The sequence below is a fragment of the Acanthochromis polyacanthus genome, chromosome 10, assembly GCF_021347895.1.
Source record: "Acanthochromis polyacanthus isolate Apoly-LR-REF ecotype Palm Island chromosome 10, KAUST_Apoly_ChrSc, whole genome shotgun sequence".
NCBI lineage: Eukaryota > Metazoa > Chordata > Actinopteri > Pomacentridae > Acanthochromis > Acanthochromis polyacanthus.
Genome location: NC_067122.1, coordinates 4,572,990 through 4,600,686, shown reverse-complemented (window position 1 = coordinate 4,600,686; position 27,697 = coordinate 4,572,990). Strand labels below are relative to the sequence as shown.

Genomic DNA, 27,697 nt, shown 5'->3' with positions numbered 1-27,697 from the left:
CACACAGTTTAAAACACACACATAACCCTGGGATGTATTGCAGCTAAACCGAAACTGAAATAGTCTGTTTGAAGTGTCCATAGTAGCATCCTGTGATTTAAGTGACTTGAAAATAATAATTTAATCTAAAACTAAGGTGCAGTAGTGTGCAAATTAGATTCTACATCAGCCAACCAGTGAAGAAACTACCAGAAAGTTTCCAACAAACTTCACCCTACAGTCTCAACTTTAGATGGGAGCTGAGAGTGAACATTAAGCCCCGCCCACCGGTGCAGGAAGACAGAGGGGAGGGTGTAATGGAAGCAAATGTGAGGTTTGGGTTGAGGGAAAATCACAGGAGGAGGGGATCCGTGTCCAAACCGGGACGTCCCACTGGAAATGTCTTCTGTGTTAAGGGGTGAGAGTGTTAGATCGTCCCGGCCCTGCACACAGCTGACTTCTCTCCTGGTATCCCTGCTCTGCAAAGCTCAAGGTAAGAGGTCTCACTCTGCACTGCAAAACCAGCTCTGCTCCATCATGTGACATACTGGATGGGGATGTGAGGAAGGGTTATGGGACGTTATGTCTGGGTGATTTGAGGACTTTTTACAGCTTACTGACATTGCTTTTTCTGCAATCATGCCACAAAACCACACTTTCAAGTGTATTTTGCTCAAGTTGAACCTTTAAAAGCAAAATATTTTTTTCCCTTACATGATGACAACTTGGTTACCACCTACAGTAGAGTCAGGTAAAATCCAAACATGAGGAAAACTTGCTCTTTTTGAAGTTTTCCACACACAGTTCACCTGCTATAATCTCACATTTCAATGCATTATTGAAAATCCACACTTAGTTACCTCCTTTTTTCTTCATTATCCACGTTGTTTTCCACTATTTACTCTTAATTTTGTACACATACTTTAATAAATACCTGACATCTGGTTTTAAAGCAGCTGCTGCGGCTTCAGAACTCTGTGTACAGACTTGCCTGTCATTACTGCTAACAGCTGCATGGAAAAACACTCCCTGCAGGTAAACAATCTGTGCTTATGAGGGTTCATTCTCTGTGGAGGTATTGTGTGCCACATCGGCAATAAGAGGAGGAGGAGGGGGAGGAGGAGGAGGAGTGGGGACTGTGGGTGAAGGCTTGGGGGAGGAGGGATGCCAACACAGACTTCATGTGCCAGTTAAGTCTAAAACAGTTGGTTTCGTCTTACTGTCAGCGTCGATTCTCTACTTTAAGCAATTAAAGTGTTGTCACAAGCGTTTAGTTTCCAGCTGGACTTCTGCAGAAAACAAACTATCTGAACAGAAAGAAAGAAGGGAAGAGGAGGAGGAGGAGGATTAGATTCCAACAAAGCCTCATAGAGTAATGGGAGCATTTCTCCACAAATATCCCTCTCTGTCTCCCTCCCTTCATCCCCCTCTCTCTCATTACTCCCATGTAAAGGAATGTGGGTTGCCATGGTGATCGGTTACCAGCTGCTTCTGTGAGTTAGTGAAGATGTCTTCAAGTGTTGTGATTTGTTAAAAGACGGTGAAATTTGTTCTGCTTCAACAAAGAGAATCCATATTTCTGCAGCATACAGTGATTTTCCTCCAGACAATAGCACGATTCAGACTTTGTGGAGCGTTTAGGTAAAGCCCTTTCCTGCTTCTGTGTGCACAAGAAATCACACTTTGCTGTGGAGCAACAGAGCTCCGATTCCATCCAACACCTTTTGGGAGAACTCAAACTCAGCCGAGAGCCAGAACTCAACAAGTGTTGAACAGCGCTAATGCTCTTGTGGCTGCAAATCCCCGCAGCAGGACTCCAAAACCTAGCGGAAAATCTTAAAACTTGAACAGTGGAGATTGTTAGAGCAGCACAGTTTTGAACTATCAAAAACGGCTGCGATATTGGGACACTTGCAGATTTGTTTGGCATTTTTAAAAAAAGTTAAATGTGCTCCAAACGCAAGACATAATCAACAGCAAGCTAAAAGAAAAGAAGCCTAATCTAACTGGTTCTAACATCTAAGTAAAGAAGCTTAATCTTTGCATGAATTCTATATATTCTTCTTGCAAACTGTTTGGGAATTTACTCGTGTTTTTAAGTAAAGCAGTTTTATTCTCTCTTAGATTTTCTTCTCGCAAGTTGTTCTTTAAAACTCCAGAAAACTCTGTAATCCTTTCCCCATCCCTGACACTCGATGAAAGACAAACCGCATCAAATGACTTGATTTTTTTTAAAAGAAGTCTTTGTCTTCCCTGTTGGTCACACCTGTCGAGGATTTTTTTGCGAGCTGCATTTGGGAAGAACGAAGCACAATGTGTCCGACATTAGTATGGGCGAAGAAGAGACGGAGCGTCTCTGGGGCTTAATTGTTGAGGTGGCAGGTCTGGACCGAGGTGGGAGGAGGAGGAGGAGGAGGAGGAGGATGCTGTGAAATACCAGGGCCAGCTTGGCAATCTCTAGAAAAGCACTAATCCCCCCCGACAGGAGGGAGGGTTTGTGCTGCTGTCTGGACGCGACATGAAGGAAAAAAAGATTGAAAGTGGAGTTTAGTGTGAGTGAGAAGGGCAGAAAGAGCAAGAGGAAGAAAGAGACACGATGGTAAAAAGAATCAAGACATGAAAGAATAAAACTGTTAAAGAAGAATAGAATAGTGAGATAAATAAAAGGAAATGACTAACAGATGTGACTCAGTCCTGCTGAGAAGGAAAAATTTTCTTCGGATTTTCGTCTGGGTTGTTCAGAATCTAACAAAGTAGACGTGACTGATTCACTCAAACTCACTGAAACCTTGAAACCACTTCTTGATCAAGCAGCATCTTCTCAAATGAGCTCTGTTTTGCTTGCCTGTTCAGTTATACCTCATGCAAACACCTTAATTCTTCTCCTTATTTGAAATAAGAACATCAAAAAAGTGAGTGTTCAGGATAACAAACTATTATTACATACAGTAAACACTTAGATTATCATTAGTGCATATTTAAAGGCAGGAAAAGCTACATTTATGTCACTTTACTGGGTAGTATTGTCACATTTTCCTTTGCATTTTTGGGGTTTTTTGCCAACAAGAAGACTATACAGATCTGAACTTCCACACTGACTTGCTCTCAAAGTATACATATCAACAGAAAGACTTGGACGGGTCAGTAGAGATGACAGAAGCAATTTAAGCCACAGATTTGCATCAAGGAGACTTCACATATACAAAGAATGTGACTGTCGAACCTTTATCCGTGCAGACAGGCAGTGGAGGTCTGATTAAAGCTGAATAAACATGAATAAGGGCAGTTTTTACCGGTAATAGCAATGATTTGAAAAGCCACAGAGAGAACAAAGAGCGAGGATGAAAGCAGAGTGCAATCAAAGCAAACAGAGAGAGAAAGGTATAATTTTCTGCAGCAGTTCATACAAATCCAACCTAATGGCCACGAACAATGTCACTGTTCAACATGCATTTGGCTTTATTCTCTAAAGGCAATGATATGAGGACATGTGGATGTTTTGTTCACCTCAGTCCAGAGTAGAGAAACCATGAAAATAAAACAGCAGAAATGATCCAAACAGCGACTTAGATTAAGCAGTTTTCACCCAGAGGAAATGGAGGATGGATTGAAGAGGGGGAAGGGAAAGAGGTCAGGTGACGAGGGTCTCGGGTTACAAAGATCCTGACTTTTCTTCTCCTTTTCCCCTCAGAGTTCTCCACCATTCTCCCCTTCCTGTTTGTGCTCTTTGTGCTCACTGATACAGGTGACTGCTGCTCTTTGTCCAGGCAACTTAAAGGGAGATCCCCGGCACTCACCGGAGAGAAACTGGATTTTTTTTATGGTGTCAGATTGCCGGGCAGCTCGAAAATGAAGCGAGAAAACTGTTGCTGCAGGTTGCCAAGATGGAACCTTTTCAGCTGATCAAACCTGAAAAATACTCGGAAAAGGCAAATCTTTGAAAAGGAAAGGAGTTTAGCGAAGTGAAAGTTCGTTATTTAAGTTATTCGGAACGGATATTTAGCAGATTATGCTTTTGTTTTTCTCAACAGACTCCTAGAAAACATTTTATTCACCGCAAGTATTAGTGATGCAGTCATGTATGATCCTCCTGTTCTGTGCTGTAGGAATGTTATCCAAAACGACACAACAGAATTTAGACATTTACATTTCGGTGACATTTTTGCAGCTACACTAATGAGTCTAAACATCAAATGTGGAGCGAATAATGTAAATTGTGTCATTACAATGCTATAATTCTGAATGTTAGACACTAAGCCAACATTTTCAACAAGCTGGATGTGGAAGAAATGGGCTGATGTGAAGATCTGAGCAATTTTATAAAGAAACTAATTGTTTTGGCCAAATAATTGGGTTGGAGCATCATCTACCGAGGGACAAACCTGAACTTGGTTTTGAAGGATTTTCAGGAAGCACTTTGATTGGCAGTGGACTTAAATTATTCTGATATCTATTGCTAATATCAGATTAGCTCTAAAGGTACTGCAGATGTCTGGTAGGGTGCAATTAGTGTCGGATTGGATGCGAAGGTCAACCTGCATGTTTTAGCTCAAAACTCTCATTGTCTCCTGTCCATCATTCTGAAATCTTTCAACGGTTCCGAGCATAATGCCTCATTCATGCCAGCATTATTGTAATAACCAGTGTTCAAAAGGTAAACAATACTCAAAAAACGGTCTGCATTGTAGTTATGACTGGGTCAAGTCCAAGCAGCAACTTGAAAGGCTGAATAATGACGCCATCAGAGTGCTGGTTAGTGCAGTTTCTGGAGGTACCACTTGAGGCTCCAAACAGGGTCAATCCCTGTAGACCTTCATGTTAAAATGTCCAACATTTGAGTGGAAAAAAAACATGCTTGCAGTCAAATAGACAATGTTTTGCCCTCTATAGTTTATTTCCGATTGACAAAATGAATATTCTGAGCCTGATTCTTGGGCAGAGCAATCAATATTTAACTAATCCTTTGATCCTCTGTTTATGTCTGTTCTTAAATATGTTTGAAATCTGACTAATTTACTGAAAATGTGCAGCAATATTAATCATTAATTGATAATATAAATACACTACACTTTTTATTGGTCAAATGCACATTGCAAGCTGGAAAAGCAGCTGCTACATATGCCACTGGGATATAGGAACAACGTCAAACTGAGCCCAGTTAGCTTTAATAAATGTGTGCTGGCTAGAAGTCATTAAGCTTCCAGAAGACTTTGTCATGGTGCCCCTCAACTAGCTAGACCCAGCTTGCAAAAATGGATCTGCCTGCCTCTCAAGATTTAACAAGAAGAGGCTAAACCAGATACTGCAGCTGATCTGCAATACTGAAGCGTATGTTAAGCAGAAAAATGCCACGAAGACAGCATGAAAAGAATCTTAGGAGAGTTCCAGTGACAAACTAAATACTCAAAGCACAAAAAGTATGATCTATGTTAATAAATCAGTAAGTGAAGCAACCATTTGCATCATAGTTCTGATGGAATTAATGCCTCAGATGTTATGAGCCATTCTAGAAATGTTTTTACTTTATTAGTTTAAACTGACTCCCATTTTGTCACTGGGGCTTTATCTTCAACAGTTTACATTTCCGAACAGTGTTTCTGTTAACTACCCACAAAGGGCTTAGCAACGCTTCACTGCCTCTCTCAGATCTCTTGACAGGGTTTCTAACAGCTGTTTGACCTTCTGCACTCCAGGAAAAATGTGTCCGTCATGAGGACCAAATGGTGGAACCATTCCAAGCCGGTCTCATTCATCTGGATGAAGAATATTTTGTCTCCGGGGGAAATTAGGGCTTCAATTAGTACTAAAATAGCGACAGGTTTGGTAGAAGAAATGAGTGTGACTTGAGCTGACAGTGAAGATGCACATAATCTGCAACAACTTGGGAAGAGTTGTTGAGAGAGCAACCTTTTTGTGAAGAAAAGAGTAGAAAGTAGCAGATTTTAATCAAATGTTGAATGCAAACTTTAGGTTTTTAGAGAAACAAGTTGCTAAATTGAAACCCAATCTCAAGCATTCTCCCATACAGTGTACAGAACATGATAAACCTCAGAGTTTGGCAGCATTTCATTAACTACAATAGTTCTCCATCCAGATAGTTGTGTGTGCGTACAGACAGAGGAAATCACTGTTCATTCTTAGAGTTTTTCTTGAATATTTGTCTGCGCACAGTCCTTCGCATGCCAGTGTTTGTCTGCGCTGTTTGCTGGCAGACAGACTGCGACAGGTTGTTTATCCAGGCCTCCAACCCGCCTGTTATATCACCGAGGAGAAGGGGAAGAATTCCTCTAAATCTGTTCCCTTTAAAGCCCTGCTGGAAAAAGAGACAGAGGGCGGAATGAGCAAAAAAAAACAGAGATATTACAGTGACAGTGAGGGAGATATCTGTGTTAGTGGCAGCTCCGGTCCAGGTTGTTTTCCTCCATAGCGAGTTTACACTTGCTTACCTAACTAACCTCCCAAATTAAATACATTTGCGGGGGAAAAAGGGCCCCTTTATGAGCCTGAAGTTTCCCTTTTAGCCTCGACCCTGTTTGATTATGGGAGCAGCTTTCCAAATAAAATAATTTGTTTTGCTGTTACGTCAGTCTGTCCGGCCTCCTCCTTCCTGCCGAGCTGAGCCCAACGATCCTCTGACCAAGTAGGAATACGTTAAAGCAGACATATGGTGGGAACGGCGTGTCTCTCCAAATCAAATACTCACCCCACACCTTTTGGGGATGAGACCTTATTTTTCCTGTCTTTGCAATCACATTTCGCTCTACTTTCTCTCAGTCAGACACGCCACTTATATTATGTGTCAGGGCTTCTTATTTATGAAATTTCCCGTCAGCCAAACGTCTTTTTTTTTTACCTCAGCTTTTTCAAAGGTACAGAAAAGTTTCCTTGTGTGCAGGTTATTTGGAGACGTCACTGTCTGCGTCCCCTGCCAGGGTTTCTGTATTTTTCCATGTCCAAGCCTGCTTAGGACTTCTTAGTCAGACTTTTCTGGGCCTTCGGAAACAGTAGGTGCTATTGTAGAAGTCCTGCTTTCCCATTGCGTAAAGAACAGAAATATTTTTGACAGGTGTTAAAGAACAATGCAGGAATACAGAATCCTGCCTTTTTTCTGATGATATCCTCCATCCACTACTCGAAGCAGATCTGAGATGAGATTTACTGCTGAGACATTAAAGATCCATGAATTTGCTTTGCTTAAGTGGGAACTTTACGGACATTAGTGGTCACAAGAAACAGATTTCATCTTTTTAATGTTTTGCATGAAGTGACAGCTGCTGTGCAGAAGAAACAGATGACACTACACATATATTTATTAGCACCAAAAGTCCAGAGAACTTTTAGTTCTAAAGACAAATTTCCAGGAATTTTCCAAGTGACCTAAAGATCCTTTTAGGCATTTGTTGTAAGTATTTCCGCTGCAGTGTGAAGTCGCATGGCTGATTTGTTCTGTCATTTTTGGACATGGCAATGCAAAAAGAATGACAGACAAAACAAAATTTGATAATGGACCTTTTCGCTTGGTGTGAAACTGTCGCAGATTTTTTTCCTGTATGGCCTTTAAGCACAACGACTAGAAACACAAAATAAGCTTATCTGCAGCTGAAGTTTGCAAAGGCAGTTTGAAAAGTGATGAAGACTTTGCTGGAGTGTTTGACCAGTTAGGGACTTTGAATGATGTAAGTTTCACTCTTGGGTTCCTGAACGTTTTTGAAATACTGCCTTCTCCAACCTCATTGAGACCCCGGTTCCTCCGTTGAAAACTAAAGCTACTAAACATGAGGCCGCAGGCTTCTTAGACAGCTGTCTGTAGAGGAGACACAGATAAACCACTCATGGATAGTCTCTTCACACGGCAGCCACATCTCACAGGAAATTGGGACATTTTTGCATGAGTAAGTTGATGTTTTCCAATTGATTCTATATCAAAGAGCTTATTGTGGCACTTGGACTCTACAGAAAGTAGAAACAGAAAGACGATAAACTGTCTATCATTTGAGAAACATAAAAGTTTGTTTGCTGCACCTGCTACACCTAAGAATGTGTCTTTGAAATTGAATAATCTATTAGATATATTGATATTATGGGAAAGTTTAAGCTTATCACAAATGCTGTTTCTAACAAACATCGAGGTGCAGACAAGTGTGCGCTTCAGGTGGCATGAACTTTGACAAAATCTGGTCTTTTAGCTTTTCTGTTTCTTCACACACACCAAAACAATAACAGATAGTAGTTAATATTAGTAGATAGTGAATAGTAGGAACGCTGTCATACATTTGCAGAACTGTTGTAGAAAATATGGTGGTTACAGTTTTGAGGTCTATCATTGGGTGAAGATCTGTTATCCGATGGTGTGATTTGCCCCAGGAAAGAATGTTACATCCCGTACAAGCAAATCAACCCAAAAAACAAACACATCAATCATTCCTGCATGCATTTGAAAGTGACAGCGGACAAACATGCACCTACAGGCCAACGTTTGTCCACATGACAGATTTCTCTTGTTTCGCCCGAGAGTTTGTCAAACAACACATCGTTGGCTGCACGCAGAACTTTACCCTTTTCACTGCATGTGTCCAAACATGTTGCCCTGTTCAGGCGCTTCATGTCGGGAGGCTTTTCACCACCCGGGCGAAGTGTTCCTCCACCCCCAAAATGTCAAGTTCAGTTCCCCCTCGCAGCGATGCTTTTAAGATCTTCCATTCCTCCACGTCCGACTTGATAATTGTTGCACATGTTGGAAGGAACTTAGAGGATTCAGCGCTCCATGTCGAGTTCGGATCGTTAAGTTTTACTCCACTATTGTTGCTTTAAACTTGTTGCCCTCTTCAACGAGCTGCAGGAATTCAAAGCATGCACAGCTCTGTTTGGTAAATCTTATTATCCCCCGCGGATCTCGCACAGCGTTCAGTGTGTTGTGCAAACTGTGTCAACTCTCTTCACTGTTATTCAAGAAACTTCCCTAATACTTGGACTCTTGTTTTGACGCCAATTCCAGTTTTACGTGATATTGAGAAGAAATAACAGTAAGGACTTTGAACTTTGCTGCTGGCCTACCCAGACACTTAAACTTGCCCATATAGAGCTGCCATACGTTCTTTGATGTTGATAAGATTTTGTTCTGGATGTCTAGATGGAACAGCTGATTTCCTAGAGGTGAAGAGGGAGATAACTAATAGAGACTGAGAGCGGAAGACCAAGCAGTGCGACGCTCCATTTCCGAACAAAGGAGCCCTTATTTCATCCTAGAAGAAAGAGAAGCTGGGAAGGAGATGGTGTTATATCAAGTTTCCAACAGTGGCTTCTTAGACAGTCGTCTGTAGAGGAAACGCAGATAAACCACTCATGGATAGTCTCTTCTCACGGCAGCCACATCTCACAGGAAATTTGGACATTTTTACATGAGAAAGTCGATGTTTTCCCATTGGTTCTATATAAAAGAGCTTATTGTGGCATGTGGACTCTACAGAAAGTAGAAACAGAAAGACAATAAATTGTTTATTAACTGTTTGTGTCAAATATAATTTTGAAATATAACAATTGGCCCTGCTACACCTAAGAATGTGTCTCCAAAATTGAATGATCTGTCAGTTTGGTTGATGTTATGGGCCAATTTAAGCATATGAAAGAGTAAAAAGAATCAATTACGTAGTTTAGAAAGATCTTTCTACCGTACATTTCTTACTCAAAGCATGTCTTAGTTCTCATTTAGCAGTTTCTAATAAACATCAAGATGCAGACAAGCGTAGGTTTCAGTGCAGATGTGGTAAACTGACAAAACTTAGAAGCCTTACTCATCAAACTTTTGTGACCAGAGAAGCAAATTTAAGAAATCAAACTGTTAGGTTTCAAATGCATTTTCATGAATACATTTCCACAAGGAGCTCTTCAATATCAATACTTTCTGAGACTTTTTTTTTGTGTTTCCAGCACCAGGCAGCCTCTATTTTTCACTAAACTGATAAAGATAGCATGCTTTGTAATTTGGAAAATTACTCATTTTGGAGTTACTGCACTTAATGTGAGTATCTGTTGTTGTTGTTCTATTAGAAAATGTATGCACATGTAATTTTGTGCATAACACGGAGCATGAAGCAGAAAGAAAACCTCCTAACACAAGCTTGTAGGCTTTTGTTCCCATCACCTCATATCACTGAGACAGAACTGAGCCCTGCTTTGCATATTAGAGTCCCCTAAATCACACATCAGGCTCATTTTATTACATATCTGTCATGGCTTTACGAATGTAAATAAGCTGCAGGGAAAGTTTTTCCAAGCGGAGGCCTGGTGGAAATATGAGCTGTGAAAATATGTTGCCTCAGGTCGTGGAAAACTCGCTGCGCATAAAGACGGGAGCTGTTTACACGCAGAGCGATACGCTGACCGCATCGTTACAGCTCTGAAAACTAATTTACTGCGTTCAGCTACTGTGTTTGCTCTGATTTAAGCTCCCGAATGAGAAAATTCCTTTCACTGAGTCAAACTGCGTTCCTGTTGAGTCGTTTTACAGACAGTTTTGACACAATACGCCTGCAAACAAAAGCGGAGGAGTTCTGTTGTGAAACTGGAGAGCATCCATCAGTCTGTGCATATTGTTTGTTGTATTGAGAACAACTGCAGGGTTCTGTGATATGATTGCAGATGTTATCGTTTAGATTTAACTCCTGATTGTCATTCTCGGCGTTGTGTTTGAGCAAAAAAAGAAGAAACAAAACTGAGTTCACCATAGAAAATTGCTTCAGTTTGATTAGATTTAGGCAGGTGAGGTTAGAATTTTGTGATTTCTTTTAGGCAACAATAATAAACAAAGACATTTCCACATCGCAATGAGTCCAGTAATTGTTTCTGTATTGATTTTAGCTTGAAGTTTAAAATAGGACGTCAAGAAATATACAGAATGTGTCCCCACGATTTGTGTCCTTTTCCACAGTGCGAGTTGATCAGTTCCAACCCCACAGCGTTTGGAGTAGCATCCCCATCTTCCAAGACATTTTCCATGAAATTCCGATTTTCCTAACTGGAATTCTGAATGAATGGCCGGTTTTGTTCCTTTGGGAATCAAGAGAAAAAAGACATTCACTTTCGCTGCATCACTGAAGTCTTTTCTGAAATTTATGCACTTTTGCGTCAACACCAGTGCACGAATATGTCCTTTTTCATTTTTCAGAAGTTGATAATTGGAACTTACTAGCTTTGTATTCGATATTTAAGCTCAAACTGACTTCATTTAGCATGTAGGTGATCTGCAAGGACTGTTCAACCTTCATCTTTGTGCCTCTTTACGGGTAAATACCATCTACAAATTAAGGCTGAGTTTCATTTTGAGGAAAATATTACCAAAGGGAAAAAAGTAAGTTCACCTAAAATATATTAAACAATATTAGTAATAATATTTGTTTTTCTTTTTTTTCTCTCCTGGTTTTTAAATATGACAGCTGAGGGCCTGGAAATACTTGGAAATGTGTGAAAATTTGCACACAAAGCAGGACTGGTGAAAAATATGTTGCACGCTTGTTTAGCAAAATGTCTCAATAGCAGCCCCTGGAACATTTCAAACATTTACCACATGTCAAGGACAGCTATGACATTTGGTGTGCATTAATACATCCTTGCCCAAAACCCAACAGGAAGTCGGCCATTTTGAATAGTGTGTCATATTTGGGGCGCTTTTGGGCCAATTTTCTTCTTTTATTTCGTCTTTTATTCCCTTAAATATCTAAAGAAAAACTTCTGCCCTCTTTATTCTGCACACTGAGGGTAAAAACATCTGGTTAGACTATAATAAAACCTCATATCAGTGCTCACGATTCTGCTTCTTAACATATGTTTGTGACGATATTAAAGAAGAATCGCCTCTATTTTTTGTCTCGACAGACTTTGAAGATGAGGGTGTGGATCGTCTTCCTCCTGTGCCTGGCTGGCCACGCCATGGCTGCTCCTGTAAGTGTGTGGTTTGTTTTAGCCCATGTCTTTTTGCGAGTGTGTTCCTCTCTTTGTGTGGCGTTCCTTCTCCTTTCCTGTGTGATCATCGGCTCACGTGTGACAGTTTCTGTATGTTTTCCCATCCACCCAGACATCCTGTGTATTTCTGCTTGTAGATGGGATCACGTGTGAGAAGGAAAAGTTTTGTTTGTCTAACGCCAAGTGCTCCCCTGAGTGTAACTCAAGATTCAGACTGTGTGTATAATCTGTCGGCGCTATTGTGCGACTGAGATCATTGTCTGCTTCTGGCTTCCTTCATTTAAATGCTTTTCTATGAGCAGCTAAGTGTGTTATGCCGTTTCTTTGTGTGTTTCAGGCTGAGGAGGTGACCGCTGTGGAAGACTTGGCCATGGTGGAAGAGGAGGTCGTTGTGGAGGAGGAGCCAGTGGTCGAGGAGATAATTGTTGAGGTGAGTCTAGATGTTCATCCATGTTCAAAGAGCTTGTTAGTCCTCGTTTTCTCCAAAATTGTTCAGAACAAGTTCCCTTCGAGGCCCAATTAGGAATAAACCATTTAGGTTCACAATTTAAAGGGGAACTTCGTTTATTTACAACCTGGGGTCTGTTTCCATGTCATGTGAGTGATGGAGAAATTAATTTTCGACATAGCTCCAGTGTTTAGCCAGGCAGGCAGCTTAGCAGCTCAGCTAGCAGCTCGGCTAGCGAAAGGTATGGGGCAGCTGCCCCCCCCCGCATCAAAGTCCGCCCTAACGTGCTTTTTTCCCCACACTGACCGGCTCAGATAGTCTCAACGAGTGTCCCACAACATACTAGAGATGAGAAGTGAACGGATTACCAAAGTTTTTACGTTGAAGTGCATCAACTGGAGTTTCAGGGTCCATTTAGCCACAACTTTAGTGTTTCCTTCTCCGAGTAAGGTTGTCTGTGAAAGCTGCACAAAGTGTAGCGCACCATTCTGTTGCCACAACTCGGAATTGCGCACTGACGACCCATTAGTTTTACCAGGTTTAGAAAAAACTAACTGTTCTGTAATCCGACACAAAATCGCTCCACCCGTCTCTCTTCACCTGAGGCAAACAGCTGTTTCCCCCACCAGTGTTTTGGCGTTAGCTATCGCGTGATTTCGGAACGAGATTTGTTTTCTAGCGTCCTAAGATTTGGATACAGACCACAACAAAGAGCGATCACCAGGTAATGTGGAGGTTTTCGTTCACTTCTCATCTCTAGTATGTTGTGGGACACTCATTGAGACTATCTGAGCCGGTCAGTGTGGGGAAAAAAGCACGTTAGGGCGGACTTTGATGCGAGGGGACCAGTTGCCCCATACTTTTCGCTAGCTGAGCTGCTAGCTGAGCTGCTAGCTGAGCTGCGAAGCTCCCTGCCTGGCTAAATACTGGAGCTATGTCAAAAATTCATCTTTCCATCACTCACATGTATGAAATGACATATGAAAACAGACCCCAGGTTGAAAAAAACCGAAGTTCCCCTTTAAGTCAGATGGGGTAAGAAGTGAGAGCTGAAACAGTCTTCATGGTCGATTAACAACATTCCAGGTTCATTTCTGGTTTTAGGACAAGTGGTCCAGATAATCTAGATAATATTCTGGCTTGTTTCCAGCCCGTCTGATCATATCCGCTCAGTGTTGCAGTGAAGCTGCAAACTAGAATCATCCTTCACACTCTGCACAGTTTATGCTGCTGTGATTGCTTTGGGAAACTCAACCCAAACACTCATTGCTCTCATGTGAGTTCCATTTGGCATCTGTCGCATGTTTTCTGAGCCACGCAGCTGCTCAGAGACAATCTGATGTTTGATGGAATCTCCAGGGTTTTGGTTGCTGCAGCCAAAGACGTTTCATTGGTATTTTCTCACATGATTGTGCAGTGAGCGGTGCTTCTTCGTGTGAACACACATGGATCAGCAGCTTTCTGCAGTGTGTGAAGGAATCAGAACAACAACTAGAAACTTCAAGATGTGAATATGTTGTTGTGTCTTTTACCTCAAGAAGCAAATACCCAACATCTCAAAGAGCCCGGTCCTGCTTTTTAGAGTTTTCGCACTCCTTTAATGTGTTCGAGCTTTTTTATGCATGTAAAAAGTCTTTGTCAAAGAGAAACACTGTTCCTTACCTACATGAAACACCTCGTTTGAAGTCGAGACTGTCGCCTTAGGGCTTGCTCTGGGGGTCAGGCATACGGGTTCTGTAAAGCATCTTGAGACAATTTGACCTTTAATTGGCACAATATGAATTAAATTGAACTGAATTTTCTCCCATCACTTCTCTACATTAACACGCAACACCTTCTTAGCAACTAGCTCGACCTCAAAAATTGAGCAGCTTCCTCCCAGTCCAATATATTTCCTTAATTAAGTCACTTCTGCTCGAGCCACATCACTCAGATATCTGTAGTTACATTACCTAACCAGAAAAGCTCTAAGAGAGTGCAGACCTCCGCCAAGGATAGAGAGGAAAACAGGAAACCCATGCAGTAAAGGATCATGGGCTGGAATCAAACCTGCATCTCTGACACAGTTCTGTTTACAAATCACCTTCTTAAACAGTTGAGCTATCTGGACACCTTGTTCCAATTTGTTGGACGACATACTAACCTATGATGTTTTTGTCATATTTTGGACCACATACTAAAACATACGAAAAAATTCAAAGTGATCCAGAATCCAGGATCCTTTCCGGATTGCCACCAAAATTAAATCAGCTCTTCCTCTTACCATAGTGTACATTCCCTGAAAATTTTATCTGAATCTGGCCAGGCGTTTTTGAGTTATCTTGCTAACAGATAGACAGACAGACAGACAGACAGACAGACAGACGGACGGACACACAAACGCCGGGTGTCACATAACCTCCTTGGCGGAGGTAACTAGCTTTGCTTTGCTTTCATTGGGTCAGCTGACCAATCAGAGCAGACAGGAGTGTCATAGCTGCATTTTCCACCACAACAGGGTGAGTGAATAGCTAGATTCTCCTCCTCTGTGGTTCCCTGGTGGTGGAACAAGTCACCAAAATCTGTTCAATCCTCAGAGTCCAAACTCTCCAGACTGCAAAAAGCAAAAAATAACTAAAATTCCTATTACCTCCCACATTGCTTGCAGGCACCACAGTCCTATGATCACACTTGGACTTGTTTCATGGCTCTTATCCAGGTTGTTTTCTCCTGACTAGATCCTTGCTTGTGTTGTATCTACTCACAGGTCTGCGTCGCTTTGGATAAAAACATCTGCTAAATGAAACTGTGGAATTTGGATTTGTTACTTTTAGCTGTTGCTATGATCTCAAACATTTCTGTTTAGCAGCTGACTTAGAAATCAGACGTCAGTTTAATTTGTTCAATTGGATATTTACCAAAATCGAATTAATCTATTTACTTAATTCTTTTCTAGCATGTGTTCCTCCTGTGGCATTTGACTAAATATTTCCAGTAGACAGATACGGAAAACATGAATTCCTTCCAGCTCCTTCCATGTTTTTACCTTATTAGGAGAAAATCACCTTCCTGACAGCATTTACTTTTCTAACTGTCCTCTTTAGCTAAACCTAAACAACACAGGAATATCGCTGCGCCAAAAGGTTGCGTCTTCATGTGAACGTTTTATCGTTTCCTGCTCCAGAGGTCCAGCGGGACCAAAGATCCCACAGCTGTTAATTTTAGCCGCCCGTTCAGCCGGTCAGGAAGCCATTACGTTTTTCATAGCTTCACCACATGTGGACCCAGCTGCTTGTTATTGTTGGATATTATGGTCTTGCTGCTCCCAGCCTCTGTTTGGCCTTGAGGGAGGAACCTTCTTTAGTGGTGACGTTTCAAGTTTTTACCAGGAAAACCAGAGATATTTAGGCGGTTTGGTTTAAGTGGACGTCAAGCACAAATAGACACAAAGACTGAAAATCATCGGCTAGAGCGATGAATGCTTTATCAGAGCAGGAAAGTTGATGGAAGAAGCTGATCCTTGGTCTGATTGCTTTTTTAATGTGTCATGCAGAGCTTTAGCTGCTCACAGTCTGACGTCTGACCTCTCATGTTCCCCAGGAGCCCGAGGTGGGGGCCAACCCAGTCCAGATTGAAGTTGGAGACTTTGACGAGGCCATTGAGGTCGTTGAAGACGTCCCTGCTGAGAGTAAGTTCACCAGATGAGAGAATTTTACTTTCTGTTAAGTGGTTGACATATATAAGGGGCTATTTTAATCCAATCTTTTCTAAATTCAGTATTTTGAATGACTAAACAAAGCCAAACAATTCCTGAAATTAAGTAAGAGTAAATGAAAAATGTGAAAAAATAACCCAAGATGGAAGCCTTTGCTGTCTTGTGTCTGCTTCCTGCCACTGTACAATGACTTTGCAGGTTTATATGAGGGTAAACATTGAAAAATGACAGCAACAGGCACCCAGTTCATCGAAAATCGATGCCATTGCCAAGCACCACCATATGCAACAAGTTGGGAGTGACACTTTGACGCTCAAATAGCACCGTGAAGTTGTAAAAATCGACCAAAAAGGTCCTCATAATGCAGAGATGGTTCCAAACTTGGTGTAAGCATCAAGCATTGAAAGTGCAAAGCTTTAAAACTAATAATTAAATCTAAATCCGTCTGAAAAAGAATCCAAAACCTCACAATAAGTTTCCAAAAAAAAATTTAAATAAAAAAGACCAGCTCAGCGTAGAATTTGGAACGTTCTAATGTTCTGTTTCGGTGTTGAACAACAGGACAATGTAAACACATTAGGTGTTAGTTACAGTTTAAACTACTCAAAGTGATGAAAATATAAGTAAAGATTCCTAGAAATGTGTGTTTTACGTTACATAACTGTACAGACACATCCATAAATCCTTTACTTCGCTGAGGTTTCAGTGACTCCGGAGATAACGATGTGTCATGTTGTTGTTTTGCACACCGACGTCCTCTGATATACATTGTGACAGCATTTCATTTGGCTGCATGTCACCGTCTCTGTCCCGCAGCCACGGAGGTATCCGGGTTTAGCGAAGCCTCAAACTGGCAAATCAAACAGCCATAATGACAGACTGGCTCGTTCTGAGAGGAGACAGCTGTAATTACATGTTCCACCCGGCTGTAAGGCCACAGACAACACCGACGGCAGGGAAAACAGTTCAGATGTGCAGACTGTACGTTGTGTTCTGCCTGAGAGGTGCAAAGAACTACACTCGGGTACTCAAAAGTAGTAAAAAAACAAGAAAAAATATACTTTATTTTAAGTAAAAGTTATATAAAATGATACACAGGCAGTACAATACCAACTGATTCAAAATAAGAAGTCTGAATAGTCTTTTAAAGGACTGAATGAATAACATTGCACATGTAAATACCATAGTATTAAAATGAAATAAGGTTGTATTTCAGTTAAAATCCACAATTTTGTGGGGTAGAATAGGAAGGACCAAAGGAAAGCAGCTGATAATCATTTTAAAAGGTTTAATTTAGGAACATTTTAATAGTAACTTTGGAAAAAATCAAGAAATAACAATCCCAAAAGAGAATTTACAGCCTAACCGGTCATTTTCTAAATTAAATCGTTCTGTATTGGAGCAGGATTTTTTTTTTTTTTTAAATACAGAGTTTCTTGGAGCAGTTAAACTTATTTCTTCATCTTAAAAGGCACAATTAAGATGAAATTCCTATATTAGCACTCATTTCTTCTTGCAAAATATGCACATTTTTCTCTAAAAGTGGACACCTTTTAATATTAGATTCTAATGTTAAAGAAAAACTAAAATGACAGTTTGTTTGTCGCCATCAGAAAGGTGTTTAAAGCACTACAAAATTGTTTAAATCAGTGTTTTTAGCTGTAATATTTCCATGACCGCTGCTGTTTTCATACAGTTTCACCTGTTTGCACTTTTCTCTTTCACCCAACAGGGGTTAAATTCACACTCTTTGATGACAGCTTCCATGCTCGTCTAGCCGTTTCCTCATTTTCCTATTAATCCTTGCATGCATGATTGATTTCACCTGAGTCTCTTTTTGGCAATGTCTGTGCCAAAGGGCTGGAAAGTAGCGTCTGGATTGGGTTGTGTTGGCTGTCTCACTGAGGAGTCATTCACTGCAGCAGACAGCGACTCAGCATCTCTGTTGGTATTGTTGTTCCACAGATGTCTGCCTGAACCACCACTGCAAGAAGGGAAAAGTGTGTGAGGTCGATGAGAGCAACACCCCCATGTGTGTTTGCCAGGACCCCTCCACCTGCCCCGTTGCTGAGGGAGAGTTTGAGCATGTGAGTCCAAAAACTGTTACGCGTGTTGAAGCTGTCGACTCGTAGTTTTCCAGCAAATGTGATCATTCTGACGAGTTTATCATGCAGCTGATGTGAAGTCTTCAGTACCACTCAGTTAGTGCTCATGCTTGGAGATTTACTACTATACCACTATATCTGATAGTTTGATTGCGTGTGTTACCATGCAGATAGTCATCACATACCTGGGCTATCCCACCATGGCACGTCAGTCTGAGCATTATTCTCTTTTTTCCAGGTTTGCGGCACTGACAACAAGACCTACGACACCTCTTGCCACTTCTTTGCCACCAAGTGCACCCTGGAGGGAACCAAGAAGGGCCACAAGCTGCACCTTGACTACATCGGATCTTGCAAATGTGAGTTCTCACACATGTTGGACATTTTATGATATGATACGAAACATTATTGTACAATACACCGTGATACAACAGGCTATGACATGAAACAATACAACACGTTATGATACAGTACAATACATGGTTATGATTCAACATGCTTTGGTTTGATTTAGGTTATATTATGAAATGCTATAATATGAAAAGTTATGATACAACATGTTATATGATACAATATGAGAAATTATGACACATGATACAATATGAGAAATTATGACACAATATGAGAAATTATGACACATGATACAATAGGAGACATTATGACACATGACACAATATGAGAAATTATGACACATGATACAATATGAGAAATTATGACACAATATGAGAAATTATGACACATGATACAAGATGAGAAATTATGACACATGACACAACATGAGAAATTATGACACATGATACAATATGCAAAATTATGACACATGATACAATATGAGAAATTATGACACATGATACAAGATGAGAAATTATGACACATGATACAATATGCAAAATTACGACACATGATACAACACAAGAAATTATGACACATGATACAATATGAGAAATTATGACACATGACAATATGAGAAATTATGACACATGACAATATGAGAAATTATGACACATGACACAGTATCATAGTGATACATTATGATACAATGTGATACAGTATATCAGAATATGTGCTTATGATGCATTCTATTCTATTCTGTTCTATTCTATTCTATTAAGCCAGTCCAATCCATCAAAAAAAATTTTGCAGCATAAAAGTTTAGTCTTGAAAAAGTTACATTTATTTTAAGCAATCATGTATTCAATTAATTACATTTTTAGGATGAAATATATGATATGTTCACCTATGTGAGCAGATAATCTTCATCTTTTGGTGCAGCAGAGTTTTCCAACCATCCATTAAAATACAACCAAATCTGTTAACGCTCTATTTCTGATTCCACTGCCCTGACTCAGCGCTAAAATATTTCACATGGTCAGTAAATTACAGTCATCTAACTCATAGCTCAGCTCTGTGAGGCTCCGAGCCAAGCTGAGAGTCCTCATGAGCACTGAATTAGTTTTCCTTTTTCTTAGAACCTTCAAGGACAGTTTGATGGGACGTTTTTAGTGTCATTTGATGGAAAGCATGCCGCTAACTTTTCTAGCGTTGGTAAAGGAAACAAGACGTATTTCCTGGGTGAAAGCTGCGATGAACATCTCTATTAGGAGTTAAACTGGACTTCATTCAGACTGTGTTGAGTCACTGAGGTAATGCTACCTCCACCTTGGGCACACCCGTGTATCAGAGACCAAATGTTCATGTTAGCGGCGTATCTAATCACATATAAAAATATGAATCTGATTGTTCAAAAGGTCATTGCCTGCATTTGAACCTACTTGCAGCGTTTAAGCTGATTTGTCGGATCACAGGAGGTGAAAACAAGTTAAAACCCACTGGAACATAAAGAACTACAAATAGCCATACAGTATGTTCCTGGACTAGTGTGCAAACAAAATTCAGCATTTAATGGGTTATTAAATTAAATCAACAAAGGGAGTGAGTGGGAATTAAAATGAGTATAGAAAAGAAATATAATAGCAAGGCAAAAGCCCCTTTTCTGCCAAAGTAATCTGACCACTTAGCTGGAATTTTATCTCCTTAACTTCAGTCATAGTTTAGGAATTTGGGTGTTTTACTTTGACATTGTGTGGTTTCTGCCTCTTCATCTGTTTGTTCACTATTGAGGGATTACGTATACTGCAGCTTAAGTTTTGTTCCGCTCAGCTCCTTCGCATCTGTATGATAAGTTAAGAAGCCGAAGCTAAGCTCAGCTCTGTCAGCACGTCTTTCTCTTAGCGCACCGTTAGTCTGGACGCATGGGCGGGTCGGCCTGTCGCGTCGAGCCTGAAGGTTTGCAGCTCAGCGGTGGGAGGATCCGTCCAGACACGCATCTCTTTCACTGTTCAAACTGAAAAAGACACACTCAGACACACACTGACACACACACTGTCACACACACCTACAGAGGAGATGAGTCAGGCCTGAAGGGCTCAAATGGAGATCAGTAACTCTGAATCAAACAGGATTCAGCTTGTGGCTTTGGGACATCTGAGGAAGAATGAATATGAAAATTTCACCCTAAAAATGTAATTGATTAAATACATGATTGCTTAAAGTAAATGTAACTTTTTAAAGACTAAACTTTTATGCTGCAAATATTCTTTTGACGGACTGGACTGGCTGAATAGAATAGAATAGAATAGAATAGAATAGAATAGAATAGAATAGAATAGAATAACCACTTTATTGTCATTCACAACATACAGTAGTTGGTGCAAAAGTGATATTTTCATAATGTATGTAACACATGATACGTATCTGAATTAGGCATTCCACATGTACATTGAAAACAATGCCATATGGATAGATACATATAGACATATATACATATATACATAAAGAATGCACAGAATATATATAGAGAGACGTGCATATAAATATGCATATATATTGGCACATAGAAGTGGATTTACATGGATAGATGCATTTTACTGCTAGCTATATATGGAGTATGTTTAATGTCAGAGCCGTACATCATAAGAGTAAATTATGAGTCAGTTTTCAATGTTAGCTTATACTTTGTCTGTGTCACTTATCCTGTCATGCATGTATCCAAATGTGTGTTGTGTTTTCCTTGCCTTCCCACCCCTCCCTCTTCTCCCATCCCTCCCCCTTGCCCTCTTCTGTCCTTCTCAACCCGCCCGGCCAGCAGGCAGATGGGTCCCCCCTATATAGAGCCGGGTTCTGCTCGAGGTTTCTTCCCTGTTAAAAGGGTGTTTTTCCTTGCCACTGTCGCCTTTGGGCTTGCTCTGGGGGTCAGGCATTTGGGTTCTGTAAAGCGTCTTGAGACGAGTTGACTGTAATTGACGCTATATAAATAAAATTGAATTGAATTGAATTGAATTGAAATTGAATTGAATCTGTAGATACGTAAGGTTGGTAATTGAATGTGTTTCATTTAAACTCCAATTTCTACATTAGTTGATTTAAACTAAATTCAAGTTGAAGTAACTTCATTAAAACTTCATTTTTCTTCACCTTCAGTCCTCTCCCTCATCTTAACATGCCTGGACAATTCCGGGTGGTTAAAGCTGGTAATTAAAAACACCTTTGGTTGTCAAGGAAAAGATAATTGCCCTAACTGCATTTAGCTTTCGGTTTAAACATAATTTCATTGGAAGTTGTTGTAACTTAAATGTTGTTCTTTGAAGAGACGGAAGACATTTTTTAATGTTAAAATTTGCTTTTATTTCACACTAAACTGAGCAGGTTTATGATTGTATCTCTCCTGTCATGTCAAGTCAGATTTGAACGCCCTGTTTGAGTTTTGGGATGGACATAAATGTGAGATAATTCAATAAAGATAAAAGATAAAGTGCAATAACTGGATTAAACTAATTCAAACCACAGTGTCATGCTAATAACTTTAGCGTACTCACTCAGCTCTACTGGCTGATTAAAGATGATTAGTTGCAGTTTAAAGCTCTGAAAGGTAGAAAGTGGACACTTCATCACTTATACTGACTGATTATTTGCACCACTGATAATTAATACAAGTTTGTCTGGCAGAAAATAGCATTTGACCTTTTACATAGGGTGGTTTCACACTATTTAGGGAGGCTTTTCTGGTTTCAGCTATCAGAAATCTCATGGGTCCAGCTTGAAGTATGTGTTGCTCTTGTGTGAAATACCAAAGCAGGGATAGGAGGTTGAGTTTACTGTGCAATGTAATTATTATTATTATTATCAGTTTATTTAAAAAGGGACCATGTACAATATTAAACATAAATGTTTCCATTTGATGCATTGTACCAGAGATAGCTTTAAGCTAATTTTCATCTGCAGTCCCTTAACAGGTCACAATAAAAACAAATGCCACAATGATTTATTAAAGTTAAACTGCGGGTCTCTGTGCAGACATCGAGCCCTGCATGGACAGCGAGCTGAACGAGTTCCCCCTGCGCATGAGGGACTGGCTGAAGAACGTTCTGGTGACTCTGTACGAGCGTGACGAGGACAACAACCTGCTGACGGAGAAGCAGAAGCTCAGGGTGAGTCTCATTTAGACTTTATGCTGTCGTGGTGGTGGAAGAGGTGCTATTATTACTGAAATAAATTCAATAGAAAAAGAAATACCTCACACACACATTTGTGGACTTCTTTTTTTTGTTTGTTTTTTTAACCAGTTTGCAAGATTAAAGAAGGAATCTCTCTCAGTGAAATGTGCAAGAAACCAGAGAAATACAGAGAAAAGCACAGAACTACTAACTATTTTCAAATGACATTACACAGTATTTAAAAATGCATCTTTAATCTAATATATTTTCATACTGCATTTGACTACAGACCACTCAAAACCTTCATCACAAGTGTAAAGATATTTTCTCACAAACAGAATGCATCAGTTCATTCCCTCTGAACACTTAAATATTTAGCTTGAAGCACAAACTTTAAGCTAAAGAAACCTTTTAAAGTTGCAAGACTTCCATTTAGTTTTCTTTCACAGAGAGATATTACTTCTGTGTCACAAATATTTAACGATTTTACAGTAAATAATGAAAAGTAAGCTTCGTCCAGTGATTCACTGTGAACACTGCGTTTAAACAAGTAGAATATACAGTACAGCGCTTGTTTAAAACACAAAGTGGTGCTGGAAGTGGCTTGTAAAGAGTCAAATGCAAAGTGTGTGAGAATGTAACTCGTTCAAACTGAGGAAATGTTTATAAGTGGATACCAGAGAGAACTGACGAATCCTGCTTTTACAGCATCGCGCTGATTTAACGCTGCGATCAATAAACAAGAAGCTTTTCTATTCTTTGCTTTGACGTTTTCACAGCCTCCATCATCACACAAACCGCAGTGATTGGCACATTTGATCGATCATTCACTGCTTCTCCACTTGTCTACTAACGCTGAGAAACTGTGTGTTTCTGGTGATGGTTTCAGGTGAAGAAGATCTACGAGAACGAGAAGAGGCTGCAGGCCGGCGAGCACTCCCTGGACCTGCTGGCCCACGACTTCGAGAAGAACTACAACATGTACATCTTCCCCGTCCACTGGCAGTTCGGCCAGCTCGACCAGCACCCCGTCGACGGGTTCGTACTGCACACACACACACACACGTTCAGGTTACATTCATGTGAGGTTCTGAAGGCTAAATTAGCTCCTAGCAGACTGGGAGTTGACTGGTCTCAGATGGATCCAACAGTCCAGCCACTGCTGTTCATGTACTTATTCTAAAACCTGATGATGTGGCTTCTGCACTGGAAAAAATGCCCCTCTCAAAACAAGAAAAAAGGAACTTAATTCAAGGAACTTTTACCTTGAAATAAGTGGAAAAAAATCTGCCAATAGAGCAAGTGAAAAAATGGCTTGGTAAGATTTCTTGAAGTAAGATATGATCTTGAGATCTTAAAATTAGCTGGGAAAACTTATTTTGAGCTGTATTTTTATCAGGATTGCTTAGGTGTCTTATCCCTCCAGTTGTCCTCATTTACGGCCCCAAAAAATATTGTTTCCTTTTCTGAGAAAAAATAAAAACATTCAGCAAAAAAATTCCCCAAATTCATTAAAAAATTGCAAACTCTTTAGTAAGAAGTTTCCCCTAATTTTTTTTTTAAAAATCGCCAAATTTGGCAAGAAAAAAAAATAAAAAATCATATAAAAATTGTAAATATTTCCCAAAAATTTGTAAAAATCTTCCCAAAAAATCCAAAAAAATATCTAAAGTGATTACATATAGATCAGTAAAATTTCTAATATTTTCTTTAAGAACATTCGGAAAAAAATCAACCAAAATCCAGCGAAATTCGCTGGATTTTGGTTGATTTTTTTCCCGAATGTTCTTAAAGAAACATTTTTAAAAAATATTTATTTATTTCCATCAAAAAATATTTAAAAATTTCCCCAAAGATTTTAGAAAATGTGGAAGTCTTCACTGTGAAAATATTTTCCCCCACATTTTTAAACTTTAAAATGGGTCAGCTTGACCAGCAGGACGACCGGAGGGTTTAAACAAGGTAATTTCAAGATCGTTTGACTTAACGAGATATTTAAGATGCACTGTCTTAAAACAAGTCCCTCCGTCTTGCTGAAATGTCACCTGTTCAGTGAATTTATCTTAAATCAAGTGGGATGAGACATTTTGACTGAAAATAAGACAAATAGGCTTGGTGAGATTTTGAGTTTTTCTAAATACAGCCACCAAAACCCAAATGTAACGGCATTTTCCTGCTGCCTGGTGATGATTTCACCATGTCCACAGTTCTACCAGCAGACACGCACTCTGAGAGACAAACATGAACAGTTTGCATAAATCTTTTTGAGTTGTGGCAGCTTTTAATGAACTTTCATTCAGTTGCTGGTTACAAGTCAATGAGAAATAAAAAAGGTAAAAAAAAAACAAAAACAACAACAAACAAACCATTTTCTTTACTTACAGTAAAGAACTGTATTGATACTGTTGATTTTACAGTTAAAAGATTTGCTTCATTCCATATTTTATGATAAAATTCTAGAATTTTACTTGACAGTTTGCATAAAAATACCTATAAGATAAAGTTTGTGTGACCTATTAGAAATATTACAGCATTTTTCCAATATCAGCACAACAGCTGGTGCATTTAACATTTAATATATGTATATTTTTGAAATTGTATCTACAGCTTTCATAAATATTAAAGCATATGTACATTATTAACACAGAAGTGCATCAATTTGACCAGAACAAACTGTATTTTTATCATGAAATGAATGCAAAAATCACCATGTTATTTGTACTAAATATTACAGCATGTTTCTGTTTTCAGTATGCACATTTGGCTGTCTTTTTTTGAGAAATTGATGCTAAAATTACAGTACTGATTTTTGTACTTACATTACTGAATACAGATTTAATTATGGCAGAAAGAATTCCAACATTTCAAACGCTTGAGGAAGGACTTGAGTCATTTACCGGTTTATTTCTGTCTTGCATGTGTTCTCCTCACATTTCAAGCTGAATCTCTGTTTGTTCATCTCTGCTCTTTCTCTCCATCTCCAGGTATCTGACCCACACAGAGCTCTCCCCTCTGCGTGCTCCTCTCATTCCCATGGAGCATTGCACCACTCGTTTCTTCGAGGAGTGCGACGCCGACAACGACAAATACATCGCTCTGGAGGAGTGGGCCACCTGCTTCGGCATCAAGGACCGTGAGTGTTGAGCAAGATTCTGTGTCGTTTATTTTTCAGTGTTAAAAACAATAGCAGCAAACGTGGACTCTGGAGCACCTAAATACCATCACAAGTCAGTACAAGTCAGTACAGTGATGCTTGTCGTGGTGTTTACTGAAGCTTTAGTGAAGTTTAGCTGCTGCTGAAACTACAGCTGTGCTCATACCCCGACAGAATTTGTAAAATGCATCTTTAATGAAAATATGAATGATCCAAGCAATTACAATTACGTGGCAATAAATGACTTTGTCTGACCACTAACCCTAAATGAAAGAAACATTATTCCATGATCAAATATACACTACTGTTCAAAGGTTTGGGGCAACCCAGACAATCTCAAAAATAAGGACATTGCTAAGTGACCCAAAAGTTTTGAATGGTTGGTGTTTTCAAAAAAAACTGACCATCTTCCACAAATTTTGCCAGAGTATGTAAACTTATGTGCACGACCGTTTATAATGTCAAAAAAAGTGACATTTTGTGTTTGCTTGTATATGTGGAAAAGCAGCAAATCCTGGCAGCTCAAAGCAGAGATTAGGAATATTTTCGTGTATGTTCAATAAATGACTTAAACTATCTATCAGACATCAGATCTGTGAGTCTAGTAACAAAGTAACACATCATCAGCAAATGGGAACATTTGGGGTCAGTCATGTCCTTCAGATTGAAAATAATACCAATAATAACTATAAAAATATTCATCCAAAATCATTTTGGACAAAATATAGATTAACTCAGACAAATATTTGGACACATTTTACCAATACTATTTTGCAAAAAATGCGGACTCCATAAATAGCAACTTACAAATGACAAACATGCTCTAAACGGTTAAATAGACTTTGAAAAGACAACATATATTAATCTAGTATTCCATTTTATTTCACATTAGGTTAATCTGTATGTTATAATGTGTAAGATGAAGCTTTTGACCAATCTACTTTTTTTTGTTTTCTCTATAATATTTCTCCCCCTGACTAGAGGGTTTATTGGATGTTTTCTCTGTCATCATGCTCTCCTTGATCGTTCCATCAGCATGTGTTGATGAATGTTTCGTGTCTTTGTGTTTGCAGAGGATGTCGACAAAGACCTCATCATCTAAACTCCTCCGGCCTGCAGCAGTATGACAACTCCTAGTCGCTACTAACGGGACAAGGTGCTGATCCCTAAGTTAAAAAAAAAAAATCACAGTAACGGTGCTAATTGCAATTTTTTTTTTTAAATTTTGTTTTGTTTTTATAAATAATGATCTTTCCTGCCTATACCACTAAAAAAAAACCAGAAGATTACAAAAGAGAAACGTGCACAGTCTGTACTAACCGTTCAAGAACCTTTGAATTCTCTTGTTTGTTGAACAAAACACCCAGTAAAGAAAACTAAAGACCTCTGATGTAAATGTATGTTGTTGACAATATTATATATGTGCTATCATGTGTTTCAGGGCTTTAATTGGCGATGGATTTGAAACATTATCTTGAGGAGACGAAACTGTAAAGTCAAAAATAAAGTTTCTAAATAAATGCTCCCTCTGCTTGCTTTCTACCAAACAAACTATTTAGTTTTTGCACTCTTTTGGTGGTGGACTCCTTTTTTGATTTTAATTTTTTTTTGCCATTTTGTGTATTTTGGTTGTTGATCTTTTGACTACTGCTGATTCAGCTGTACATTTTTATTTTCCATACAGATTCCGTGTCCCACGCAAGGACATGCGTGTACTGCTATTTTAAAAGAATAAAGAGGATATATTGTTTGGACATTTCAATGAGGGGAAAATCTTGCAGGCTGAGAGTTTTTCTCACAGATAAAATGTTTCTACTGACCACAACAACCAAACCCTTTCCATGAATAAAAGATTATGGGAATCTC

General features: G+C 39.5%; 1 protein-coding gene across 2 annotated transcripts; it reads left to right on the top strand.

Annotated features, from left to right (window-relative positions):
• Window positions 1-329: 329 nt before the first annotated feature.
• Window positions 330-27,697, top strand: sparc (secreted protein, acidic, cysteine-rich (osteonectin)). Of its 2 annotated transcripts, XR_002596078.2 has the most exons (11): window positions 330-472; window positions 11,851-11,916; window positions 12,275-12,367; window positions 15,965-16,052; window positions 18,045-18,166; window positions 18,423-18,543; window positions 22,538-22,671; window positions 23,567-23,715; window positions 25,662-25,810; window positions 26,905-26,987; window positions 27,273-27,697. XR_002596078.2 is itself a non-coding variant. In XM_022203082.2 (10 exons), the coding sequence occupies exons 2-10, from the start codon at window positions 11,860-11,862 to the stop codon at window positions 26,931-26,933; spliced, it is 942 nt and encodes a 313-aa protein (XP_022058774.1). In that variant the 5' UTR covers window positions 330-472; window positions 11,851-11,859; the 3' UTR covers window positions 26,934-27,697. The 2 variants fall into 2 exon arrangements, 1 of the variants encoding a protein (XP_022058774.1); XM_022203082.2 differs by having other exon boundaries at window positions 26,905-27,697.

Excerpts from the sequence above, each read along its gene's own strand:
- sparc (XM_022203082.2), top strand. The coding sequence starts at position 11,860 with ATGAGGGTGTGGATCGTCTTCCTCCTGTGCCTGGCTGGCCACGCCATG. Across the intron at positions 16,053-18,044 it reads TGAAGACGTCCCTGCTGAGA|ATGTCTGCCTGAACCACCAC; the intron begins GTAAGTTCACCA and ends GTTGTTCCACAG. Across the intron at positions 18,544-22,537 it reads CTACATCGGATCTTGCAAAT|ACATCGAGCCCTGCATGGAC; the intron begins GTGAGTTCTCAC and ends GTCTCTGTGCAG.